The 12,596-nt window shown below is 54.3% G+C and overlaps 1 protein-coding gene across 2 annotated transcripts in view; it reads right to left on the bottom strand.

The window, feature by feature from the left end:
• Window positions 1-12,596, bottom strand: part of INTS3 (integrator complex subunit 3) — a 41,472-nt gene that overhangs the window by 25,087 nt on the left and 3,789 nt on the right. For both annotated transcript variants that reach the window (XM_054806320.1, XM_054806321.1), the window contains exons 2-7: window positions 12,394-12,477; window positions 11,158-11,241; window positions 6,119-6,232; window positions 5,803-5,887; window positions 4,190-4,256; window positions 550-694 (exon numbers count right to left, since the gene is read on the bottom strand). In XM_054806320.1, coding sequence (XP_054662295.1) covers window positions 550-694; window positions 4,190-4,256; window positions 5,803-5,887; window positions 6,119-6,232; window positions 11,158-11,241; window positions 12,394-12,477 — 579 coding nt within the window. The remainder of the gene's footprint in view (window positions 1-549; window positions 695-4,189; window positions 4,257-5,802; window positions 5,888-6,118; window positions 6,233-11,157; window positions 11,242-12,393; window positions 12,478-12,596) is intronic.

The raw sequence follows: 12,596 nt of genomic DNA, 5'->3' as shown, positions 1-12,596 counted from the left end.
ACTCAGACCAGCGGGCAGGGAGCGCAGAGCCATCGCATCCCGTGGGGCTGGGATGCCAAACGAAGGATTTCTGCCTACACCTAGCTTTGGTGGCTTCTCCTGCACCAAAGGGACCAAAGAGTGGCCTGGAGCGGGCTGTCGCGTTCTCTGTAAGCCTGCAAAGACGCCGGCTGCCTCCCCAAGGGAGAAACCGATGTTCTTGCAGGTATGGTAAGCCACGAGCAGCAGGAAGAGAACAGTTTCAACCCTTGTGGACTGAATAAGAGAGAAAGAAATGAGGCAGCTCCATCAAAACAGCTGCTCTCCCCTTCTGCAGCCTGGAGTCTGGTGGGATAGATGGTGTAAACGGGTTCAAAAGCCGTTCGCGGCTGCGCCGAGAATGAACCACACACCACCGTCTGCGCAGCGCAAGCTGCGGGGAGACTCTGAGAAGTCTCACGCTTCCAGCTGCGCGAGGAACACGGGCAACACCACCGCACGTAGAGCCAGACTCCCCAGAGAGGCAGGACTCCTTTCCCAACCATCCCCTGCGTCCCCAGATCTGCTCACCCGTTCACGGAGGAGGGAGATGCAGAAATCCACCTCCTTTTGACGAAGGGCCTGGAGCTGAGACGTGCCGTGATGGTCCACGATGAGCCGTAGGTAGGTGTACACCGCCATGGCTATCAAGAGGCTGCTTTTCAGTACCCACTCTCTGCAAAGAGAGAAGAAACACCTTCAGTCACCTCCGCGAGGGAACCGCAGCCAGAAGCGATACAAACGTGGAGGCTCAGGACGGAGGAAAATGAAGCGCAAAGGAAAAGGCAAGAGCAGGGACCCCAGCCTGTTGTGCCAGCCCGGAGAACGTTCCTTCACGGACCATACCCTGCTCCGTACCGGGTGTTTGCTACGCTTTGGTCCAACTCTTCCTCCCCCAGGACAGCCCCATCGCAGTCCCCTCTCTGGGTGCTCGCACCCTGAGCTCTCGGGCAGGGCGGGAGACGTGCTCATGCAAAGCGCTGGCTGGATTTCCAAGGCCACAGAGATGTTCACCTCCACAACAATCTAAGGTATTTGCAACCGCAAGCAATAAAGCGCTCCGGAGCAAGCAGAGGGAGCAGCTGCCCCACGAATAGACTTGACCTTGATGCCAGCACCGTCGGCCACAGGAGCCTCTTTAATGATCTCCATAGCCAGAACAGCACCGAGGAAGAGACAACACACCAGGGCAAGCTACGAGGGACCTTCCTATAGGATCAGGCTCCGAACGTTCTCACGCGCACCCGTGCGAGAGGTGTTTTCGTGCTCCCCTGCCGCCAGTCTGCCAGCGCCAAGTGGATTAATCCAGCAAAATCGGTGGCGTTCTGAGCAGCGGGTCACACGGGGCAGCTGTTAACGAGATACGGCAGCTCTCGAGCCCCGCGCTGGGCTGGGAAGCAGCTCCCGCAGCACTGGGGCGGAGGAAGAGCTGCCCCTGCCCTGGCTTGACCGGGCAACGATGTGTGGGGCAGAAGGAAAAGAGCAGGGGAGCTGGAAGCACCAAACGGCAAGATCTGGGGAAAACCAGATGCGCTTAAGCTCAAATATTAGGAAGATTTGCGAGAGGGTAGATCTAGCTGCGTAGAGAGGGTCTGCGGTGGGAGAGACATCGCAGCCCCGTCGTGGGTACGGCAGGAATCTGTCCTACCTCGGGGAAGGACAGGGGCAAGCGGTGCTTTATACCCAGGACCAGCCTTCTGGAAGCAGATTCATTAAGGCAGACACTTATTTATGAAGGCAGGCGCTTCAGCCCCGCTGCCTCGGAGAGGCTGAGCCCACCAGCAAAGCGTTTCCATCGGCTGCTCCGCCGCCGTCTCCTGCCTGTGCTGCCCGTACAGCAGCGCCCGGTCTGCTGGGTGTGCCGCGTTCTCAACCTCCCTTATCTAAGCTCAACAATAAATATTCTCGATCCATAAAAAGGATCTCACCGGCTTGGTTATTTGCAATGGATGCCAAGAACGGGCCAGGGCAGCTCGGTGATTGATCACCCACGGCATCCCCTGGCTCAGCGAGCTGTAAATCAGAAGCCCCGTGGAAGTGCCACCGCTGCGTGCAGCGGCCGTAACGCCACGGCCACCCGAAGAGACACCAGCCCAGCGGCAAATGAGTCGGCAGCCCTAAATCATCGTGGAGGGGAGCCTGGGAAGACGTGACAAGCGCTTGCTTTCCCAGGCTCTTCTCCCTACATCTAGCTGGATGCTAAGAGCAGGTTAATTAGTCGGCTGGGTGAGCTGGCCAGGCAGCACACGGTGCTGAGCGGAGGTTACGTTAGGGAGGATGTGGGAGTAATTAAGGCCGGGATCCCGGGGGGCTGGCAGGTCAGCATCTCCCCCTTTTCCCACTGAGGGCTGCGCAGAAAATAAAAACGCTGTCAAAGGGAGGGGGCAAAAAGCCACCCCCAGCCGCAGGATTCATCGATCCGACAGGCAGCGGAAATGAAAACACTCGGAGGAAGCATCGCACTTGTGCTGCCATTAGCAGCAAGAAGCTAAATTAACACCTGGCTTTTGAGAGGTAGCAGACCTGCCTCCTCTCCGAGGCGGGCAGTGCTTGAGAAGCAGCTTTGCTGTAACTGTTTTTAATTAAACCAAGCACTCAACACTCCGAATGTGGCATCAGATCTTCACACGCGTGGCTTTAATTAAAGTTCTGCCTTTCCCCTTAATCAAAGCACATAAATCCCAGCAAAGAGCTGCAGGTTCTCCCTTGGGCTCGCTTCCAATCCTCAGCTCTCTTCCTGCTCAGACAGTTCCTGTGCTGCTACAGTACGTAGCACCGACACCCCAGCAATACCTTCAACAGGGGCCGAGCCTTTTCCTCTCACATCTCCTCCTCTGAAACTCCGCAAGCGACAAAGCTCAGCTGTTATTCAAAGCACGGAGCTTTCTCCTGCAGATCCGCGGCCAGACGTGGCTCTGGATCACCACCGAGAAGCTGCTACTTCTCCCACAGTCCAACTGTTCGCAGTTATGTGTTTGCGAGACAAGAGCTGCAACGTGCTCTGGCGAGACGAGGAGCGCTTCCGAGATGCTCCAAGGTGGCGAGTAGTACCAGCACACGGGAAGACCCCCCCATCAAGAGCTGGTAGGGGCTTAAATAGGGTTGAAAATAGAAAAGTTGAGCTTAGCACAAAGGCAGGCGAGGCAATACTGCGAAGAACGGAAGGTCAGCCAAGCCCAGGAGATCTCAGAGGGTCTCTCCTTCCCGTGCATGGTGGGGGCACTAGATGGCACTCGCAGCAGCGCACACTCGCACAGCTATTCCCGGAATAAAAATCACTAGGGCTGTTAGCCGCGGCCAAATAAATGCTTTAACAACTTGATTGTTCACCGCTGTAATAAGCGATTTTAGGAGAATCGCTGCTATTATAGACAGCGCTCGGTGAAAAGCTATAGGCTATTTAAAAATAATGACTCTGCCCAGCCAACGGCTGCAGTTTGGAATTCTGCTTATCATCAATTAGCGGCTGCTGTGCCAACAAAGGACAATGCTGAGCCCATAGGACAATACTTCCCAGATAGCCTGTCCACAACAAATTAAAGTTGCAGCCCTGATGAAGCAGGAGCTGTTTAAACACAGGAAGTTTTTTGGGCAATTAACTCTGTCCTACTCCTTCAAAAGGAACACCTCCCCCACAGCATGGGAAACTCAGGAAGAAAATATTCCTGGGATGCTGCTCCGGAGCAACGCGTGGCGATGTCACCCCACTGCCCAGAGGGTGGGCTGATCGCCTATGGGTGCCGTACATTCGGGAAGAGCCGTGTCCTCGCACGGGAGAGGTTATCAGCCCGGGCAGAATGTCTTATTTGATGTGACGCGCAGCCCCTCTTCAAACCGAGGTTTGCTAACGGAGGGATTTCAGGACACCCTCCCACACACAACCTGCAGCAAGAGGGCTCCGAGAGCTCAAAATTCATGCCACGGCTTGAAAATATGCTTGGTAACACAGTAAGGGAACGCAGAGGTCTTCTGCACAGGAAACCCCATCAACACGCTCCCACGCAGGCTGTCACCGCAAAAAACCACCGGCCCGAAATCTGCCTCTCTTGCGGTGAGCGGGACAACCACCCTCTTAGCAGGCAGGCGAGGAACGCTCTCCCTCGCTTCGTGCCCGGCCGCTGCTCTCTTCAGACTGAGCCAGCCTTCGCCAGCGCCTCCCGAATGCTCGTACCTTTGCTCGGTCAGTATCTCCAGGACGTTCTCGGCCAGCCAGATATTCTTCGCCGTCACGTCCCCACCTGAAAACGAAAGAGCAAGAGGGAAGAGAAAAGCCAGTCGGATGAACGGGAACGGTTCCGTTGCCAGACTCAGTTGAACCACCGATCGCTTCAATCCCAGCATTCCCAGTAAGACAAAGCTCATTAAGGAGTTTGTTCCCTGTCTGGAGCACATGCTCCTGCCTGATCCCGCTCTGCCTGCCACACGTGCTTGGCTGTTCCTAGATACAGCACATTTCTGTTAGGGGATCAAAGGGGTCTTTGCTGCAACGGTTTTCCTGCAAGACGACTGTGATAACATATCCTTCTGGAAAGCAAAGGAGAAGCCAGAAAGGGATGAGATTCGGTAGCTGGCAAAGAGAAAACATTTGCAGCTGCTGAGCCTACAAAGGGGAAACGGCGTCTGCAAAGAATGCCCAAAGCCTCCGATAAAGGCCAGGTGTCAAAGCGGTGTCTCACGCCCTCGGCGCGGGCCTTCGGCACGAAGCTGGAGCCTTCGGCTGACATCGCTGGGAGCGGAGCGGGACTCCTGCTCGCAGGGGCACAGAAAACGCCTAAAGCAGGCAAGCCAAAACAATGGAATCATAACAATTAAAACATCGTAAAAAGCGGTGAGAAGTGAGACAGCGGCATCCTTCCAGAACAGAAGGGGCCCTGAACGGGGAGGTGCAACCGAGGGGAAACAAGGGATGCCTTCACCAGTGATTTTTTAAACGTTCTGTGTTTACACTGTGACAACAGGGCCAGGGCAGCTTGGCTCACGCTCAGGACTCCATCCCCTCCCTCTCCATTCTTCCTCCCCTGAAGGGCAGACACGGCAATTTCCAACCCAGGCTGCCCAGCCCCGTGTCACAGGCGCATACAATAAAACCACAATGTCAGGTTTTACGGTGGGACATTAATTCCTCCTTTGTGGACGTCAGCGGCCAGTGCCGAGTAGAGAACACGGAAGAGGCACCGTTCCTGTGAATCCGGAAAGGCGTGTGTACGCGTGCATGGCCGTGGGGCGCTTACACCGAGGGCTGGGGGGGGAACACACTACCGTACGGCCAGTGCCACCTCCCTGGACGAGCCACTGACTTTACATGGGGTGAAACAGCCTCCTGCATCCCTGATGAGTTACAGAGGAGCCACACGCACGGCTCTTGCCGTCCTGGAGGTCAGAGCAAGGACTAAGGACGATCCTGGTGCTCTTGCACAGCGCTACGGGGTGAAAGCTGGCAGCAACAGGAACCAATACACTTCCTGGCTGTTCCAGCACTTGCCAGAAGCCTCTTGGCTCTCTCCGTGATTCACCCTTGCGTAGAGGCTGTTGGGAGCAACAGACTCCTGAAGGTTTATCCTCTGCTCCATCCTCCCTGGAGAGATTTCCTCACCAGACGGGTTGGGGCAGGCTTGGTGCTGGGTACAGAGACACTCAGGAAGCCTGTCCGGACCTGGCTGCGTGGCAGCACAGGCTCTGACGGCACGAATCAACCCCGGTACGTCGCTGACAGCGCCCGGCCTGCTGACACGAGCAGGGGGGAGACGCAGGTAGCGGACACCTTGCTCCCGCGGCACGACTCACCTGCAATCTGCTTCATGAAGGTCATGCAGACGCCATCCGCGCCGAGCACCCCGCTCTTCACCAGCTCCCGCAGCAACCACACCAGCTGGGCAGAGGGAGAGATCAGCGCAGCTTTTGCCACAGCCTCCCCCACGACACCTCTTCCCAACACCGCGGCTGCCTCGTTTCCCTTCCTTAACGAGTCCTTAACACGGAGCAAAGGAGCTCCGCCGGTGCCAACTGCCCCCCAAGATCTCCACACTCAAACACCCTCTGCTCATCCTCTGCCTGGTTGGTGTGAAAGGAGCGATTTTGGGGAGAAAAACCTTCTCCTCACCTGGGTCCGACAGGTGTCCTGCAGCTTCAAGTACTTCTCCATGAGAATATGGTTGATCTTGTTGAGAACGATGTTCATGCCATCTCGACTCACCAGTGCCAAGTCCCGGTAGCACTGCAGCAGAGGAGGAGAGCGGGAGACGATTACGGATGAAGGATCATAACAGAAAACATACAATGGTTTTATCAAACCTGACCGGATAACAGCAAATAAATGAGTCCCAGGGAAAGAACATCATGGCAGGCAGACTCCCATGGGGTGGCAGTATCCCAGGGCCAGGCAGGGAGAGCCATTAATCCTCTGGGACGTTATAAATCGACATTGGATTCACTGGATTTAGCCCCAGGAGCCAAAGGCGCCTCACTCCAGAACGGTCACTGTCGGGTGTCCCTGTCCCCGCACCCCAGCCTTCCCCGCACCGTGCCGCAGCTCCAGAGAGACAAAACAGACAACGGTCCTTCAGGAAGCATCGGTTGACAAACAGTCACAACCAGATCACTTAAGGGACCCGCTGCTCCAATCTGCCCGGCACCAGCGACAACCGGAACCGCACTGAAGATGTCTGCAGGACTCGAGGTCACTACGATGGATGCTGGTTCAACACGGAGCTCCACGGAGATGCAGGAACGGAGGCGGATCATCCCCATGCCACCCGCTCCTGCTCACACAAGACTTCCAAGGTCAGGCAGAACTCAGTTCGGAGACCGTCCGGCTCAAAACCACGCTACCACATTGGCTTGTTTGGGGTTAGAAATCCTGACAACCTACCCGAGGTCCAAACCAGCGGATTTGGTGGGGCTGTGCTATGGGACGAGGGAACCATCGGAGGGAAAGGAAGGACTTTCTCCGCTCCCATCTGCCATCAGCAGCCAGACAAAATGTTGGCCAGAGAGCAAAGGTGCTGGCTCTCCCTTCCCCTACGGTCAGGACAGCAGGGGGTGGAGGGCGATTAGGAAGTAATTTGCTAAGTGGTTCTGCATGAATGTTAATTTGTGCCAGTAAATGTCATGATATTCCAGAGAGCAGGGGTCTGGTCTCTGCATCCTCCTTTTGAGAGTTAATGAGGCCTCAAAAGATCTCTTTGATTAGGCTCCCTGTGCTCAGGCTTTCTCCCTCTCTTTTTCACATAGCACCGTATAAAATTAAATAAATAAATAAATAAATAATCCCAAACAAACCAAAAAACCCCAGAATCCAAGAGGTGTAGACTCTTTGGGGCCTTTAATTGCTTTTGAAACGCTAAATGAATACCCACAAAGCAGAGCCAGACTCAAAGTCTCCACACAGCCGACTACCTGGCCAGGAACGCACATCATCTCCCCTGGCTGCATCAGCTTCGAAAAAAAAGAAAGGCATCCATCACCCCGATGGGAAAACACAGGGGACAGAGCCGGTTCCGGACACAGCCGGCCCGGGAGCACACAGGACGCCAGTTCCCCCGTGATTTGCCCAGACTCAAAGTTTTTTTACTTCGTTTTGGCAAATGCTGGCGTTGTCAGGTCCCAATCCTGCCTGGATCCTGCCTCGACAACAGGATTACGACCCCCCCATCGCCCCTGGCACTTCCCTCTCACAGGCAGGTGCATTTCCGCACCCTTAGGAGCGGCAGCGAGATGAACATTTTTCATCTTCGAAGCGTTACTTGGTGCTCTGTAGCTTCTGCGTTCAAAGAATTCACGCTTTTTTTGGGTGAAACATCTAAGTTTTGGTTTTCTGTCGTACGTGTGCGAGGTGCGGTGTCCACATCTGCATTTAAAGCCACCGAGAGGTCCTGTGATACGGCCCTGACGGCGTGGATTATTTCCTGACGGGCTGGGCTGATTCTGGCAGCACCCTCAGGAGAAGCGCTGGAACAAACAGCTAGAAGAGCCACTCCAAGGGGTTTACTTCTGGTTGAGTATTTAAGTCGCAGTAGGAAGGACACCATAATCCTATCACCTAGGGAAGTTTGGCAGCTCTTCACGTTGCTCACCACATATTTCCTCAAATCCCACAAGCAAACACCGCAGAAAACCTGAACTTCAACCGCACCTACGATGTCGCTGATCCTTGGCCCAAAGTACAAGCGGCCAGAGGAGAACCAGTCCCATTTTATCAGGGTCACAGCAGTACGGCGTGTCACCGACCAGTTGCTTAGACGGGTCAGACTGGACTAACAGCCTCCGGCACAAGGATGGAAGCAATAATCCAAAGGAAGGCGCTTGGAGAAAAATTTTAGGGTTCCAACAGCTAGAGGGGGTGGGGAAAAAACCTGAATTTCTTGATTATTGCCAAGGCTGCGAACAATCCATCTTCTCCTCTCCGCTCTTGGCAGCTTGGAGCCGCCACTCGCACAGGCCGTTTAATTAACAGGAAGGAACAAATGATAAATGTTCGCTTTAAATGAAGGGAGAAGAAAAATAAAACAGCCGTCGAGTGGAGGAGCACCCCGCTCGGCACCAGGGCAGAAGAGGCACAGGGCGGACAGACGCCGGAGGAGATGTCAGGGAAGCGCCGTGCTCATCCGTGGGGAGGGCTCCGTGCACTCTGATCCCGGAGCAGAGCGTTAATTAAAGTGAGAGGTGCCAGGCGGAGGAGGGAAATCTGAGGGATCAGTTGCTGTCACTTTGATATTTGAAGGCGGTCAAGCGTCCCTCCTCACAGCCGGACAAGTTTAGCACAGCTAATCTCTCCTGGCTGGAGTGTCATGACAGCAAAGGGGGAGAAGGAGACCTGCGTGCTTCAGCCGATCCTCCGCTGAGCGAGGGGAGGGCTGTGCCACCATTTCTTTAATCCATCAGCGAGCGCACGGGGCAGCTCAAGCCCCCTCCCAAGAAGGGAGATGTGTTTTAAACAGCTTCTCCAGGAAGGGTTGATACCTCCACCTCTCCACGCGCCTCGCTGGGGGACAGCGAGGCCACCGTGTGAGACGAGCCGGATCCGCTGAAGAAATACAAGATGAATGCAAACACGGCCAGCTACGATATCCCTTTTTTCTTTTTCTTTTTGGCAAAACAACAGGTCCCAGGAGGACGGTGAAGCCTCGTGGGGTATGCGTGACTCAGAGCTGTACCGCTTCCACACCAACCTCGCTGGGCTCGATGTTCCCATGCTGACACTTGAGGTTGCGAATCCTCACCTGTGACCAGAGGCGGGAACGGCGACGGCAGACGATGGGGGCTGGCTGGGCTGGGCGTCCTGGAGCTGCGAGCTTCTCGCTGGAGGACGAGCAGAGCTCTGCCCTCTGCGTGACGATCTCAGAGCTCTCTCAAGAGTCTCGCAAGACGCCTTAGCGTGATGTCAGGCAAACATTAACCCCTCTTCGTAGGCAGGGAGCAAAGGCAAGGAGTAATTTCCCCCCAAAGCCTGGTAGAAAAATCACTGACTGGCTTCCTGTCCTTGCTGTCTGGATGCAGGGCAGGTGGCAGCAACAGATGACATCAGGGCCCAGCAGATCCAATTACTCCCTAAGAAAAGTAACGTTGCTCCAAAGAGCAGATCCGACAAGAGCAGGAGGACCAGCCACCTCTAATTAACGTGGCCATGAGCAGCAAATCATACCCCCAGTCTGCCATCTCGGAGACGGCGTCGGTGCCTGCCAGCAGCTCGGTCACAAGGGAGCCAGATCGCTCCCTCCCCGTCGCTCCCTTTTCCCGGAGGAAAGGTGCCGGGCAGGTTTATCCCGGCCCCTTGCAAGGATGTGTGCTCCGAGCCTCAGCTGGATTCGGCTTCTCCAGGTTTACAAGTCCCATGCTCAGCGCACGAGGCAGAATCAGGCCAGAGCCTAAGGACAGCAGGGCTGGGGACTCCGCGGTCAGGCTTTGGGGAAAGTCAACAAGGAGACAGAGCAAAACGCAACCACCTAACCAAAACGCGACTCGTGCCAGCACCGTAAGCAGTCCCAGGAGAAGCGTGCTTTGCTTTCAAGAGGTGATTTCTGGGGAATGGAGCCGTACCTTCCTTGACAAGGACCGTCTCCTCTAGCAATGCCAAAGCAGCTATGAGTTCTGGGAGCTAATGCAGATCTATTGCTTTGGTGGAGAAAGCTCTGCCCTCGCAGCAGTGATTAAATCAAGAGAGAATATTGCATGAGTCACCTTCGGTCCAGCACAGCGCCGGGATTTACAGAGCATCCCTAACGGCACGCCACTCGGACGTGCTCGCGCCAGACCCTGCCGACTTCGAGAGTCCACTTCAAATTCTGTTCAACACCTATTAACCAAAACGCATCCAAACACGGACCCCCCCCCAGGTATCGCTCGCCACGCGCGGCCCTTCCAACAGTGCTTTTGTTTTTTCCTTGTAGCTGCTACAAACAGGTCTGGTTTCTATAACAAAATATCATTTTCAACTCCCTGCCCGAGCGCCCCAGTTTGTAGCAACAGCGCCAAATCCACATCCAAGGTCTTTAGAATACAAAACATTCATCTTCCTGTAGGTGAGTAACTACAATTTAAAAAAAAAAATCAAAATAAAAAAAAAAAAATCACAGTTTACAGCATCGTTAAAGAGAGTTACTTAAAAATTAAATCCGGGCTGTGAAATTAATAGAGGTGCACTGCTAAAAAGCAATTTTCTCTAGGAATTGAACATGTTCCTCCTCTATAGTCTAGGTGATTATTTCTGTAGACATCTACATCTGACTTCCAGCACGCAAATCCGTTCTGGGCCTCCAAAAACAAGGCAGAAACAGGGACGGGCCTTACAGTTTCTTGAAGAATCAGTATTTGCCTCCCACAGTGAAAAACAATTAATTCTAGGGCTGTGAAAGAGCCCAGCCGAGCTCCCTTCCCCAGTCGCAGTATCTGCATTCCGCTGAGCAGCAGCTGCTGTGGCCCCTTGTGCCACGTGGACACAACAAAACCAGGAACGGTCCAAGCAAAGTCATTGCCCTGCTACAATAAACACTGCTCAGCGCCGAGCGTTCCGGCCAGGCGCCTTCCGACGCCTGCGCGAGAACCAAAACTTCCACAGCTCCGAATCCCCGGCTGCCTGGAAAGCAAAAAAATCTCTCGTGGACAAAGTTTTCGCACCTACGACGGGCGCAGGCGTTGCCTTACCTTCTGTGCTTGAGTGGGTTCGGTTAAGACCAGAGTGAAAAGACCCAGGCAGATTTCCTCATGCTGGGGGGTTCCTTTACATATCTGAGAGAGAAAAACACAAGTGCCATCGGTGAGCGGGTGAGACGGGACGTTAGAGGAAGGTCAGTAAAGCAACAGGAGGAGGAAAACCCTCACGAGCCCACCAAATGGGCGGTCAACGGAGCACCCAGCAGCCCGCACGGAATTCAAAACGCGATGACAAGGGAACACAGAAAACATACAGGCTCTCCCTAACATTTTTATCCCGTTGCCACGTTAATGCTGGTGCAAATCTCTTGGGTCCTGAGAGCTTTCAGGTGATTTTAGTTGCAGCACTTCAGGATATCTCATTACTGAGGGGCAACAAACCCCCAGAGAAAAAGAGCAGCAGATCCCCAAGCCCTGTCCCACGGCCGGGGACCTGCCCAGGCTGCTCTTACAGCCTTTCCTACAACCTGTTCATCCAAGCGGGAAAGCATTTCATGAGCTTCAGAGCCCTGACATCCAGCCTGGGTCGCCGACCTTTTCCCATTAAGGGAAGACAACTTTGTACCGCTGACTCTTAACAGCCCAAGGTGTTCTGGGGAGGAAAAAAATGCAACCAACACGTCTGAGAGCCCATTAACGTCACGCGACGGTTTTCCTTATACGGTAACATCTGCAGCTTGCTGGCAAGTATTTTAAGGCTATGCAGAGTTAGAAATAAATGCTCCGTCCCTCAATAGAAAGGCTGAACCTGCCCTTTTCAGTGGTCTGGAGTCTGGCTGTTCGGAAGCCAGGAAAAAGCTGATCGGAACAGCGCAGGAGCACAAAAATACACGAGAAACGCAAACGCCAGCAGCACGCGCGTGGTGACGGACTCCTGCGTGCGTGCACGCACACGGAAACACCCGTACGCTGGGAGAGAGACGCACTCAGAGCCAAAGTTCAGCAAGAAATTGCACTGCAGGTCGGCTTCCAAAAAGGTGACTAGACAGGGATTAAAGCCGCGATGTCGTTTTGTCTTTTAATCAGAACAGCTCTGGGAATCCTTGACAGTCTGAGAGCCGCGAGAGCACAGCAGGCTCCGTTCCCCAGCCTCTTCGTATCTGCCTGTTCTTTGTGTCTTGCTAATAACTTGTGCGCCCGTTCTCTCAGAGATCTGCACAGGTAGAATACACCACAAATTATTTCATCCGGGCAGGATTTCTCATCCCTGAAGGAGATGACACTTACGTGAGCGTTGAGGGCATCGTTAGCTTCCCTCTCTGACAGCCCGTTGGTTAGCGAAGTCACGATGCCCACGCATCTTTCTAGTCTCTGAAACAGAGAAAAGCCAAACATCACAAATTTGGAAGAACACGTACACTCGAGCACAAGACAAGATACAGCAGAGGCTGCTTTAACCCCCACCCAAACACCTGGAGGGACAGAAAAAC

This window comes from Grus americana, chromosome 29, assembly GCF_028858705.1.
Source record: "Grus americana isolate bGruAme1 chromosome 29, bGruAme1.mat, whole genome shotgun sequence".
Taxonomy (NCBI): domain Eukaryota; kingdom Metazoa; phylum Chordata; class Aves; order Gruiformes; family Gruidae; genus Grus; species Grus americana.
The sequence above is the reverse complement of the archived record's forward strand: the minus strand, read 5'-3'. Positions and strand labels throughout refer to the sequence as shown.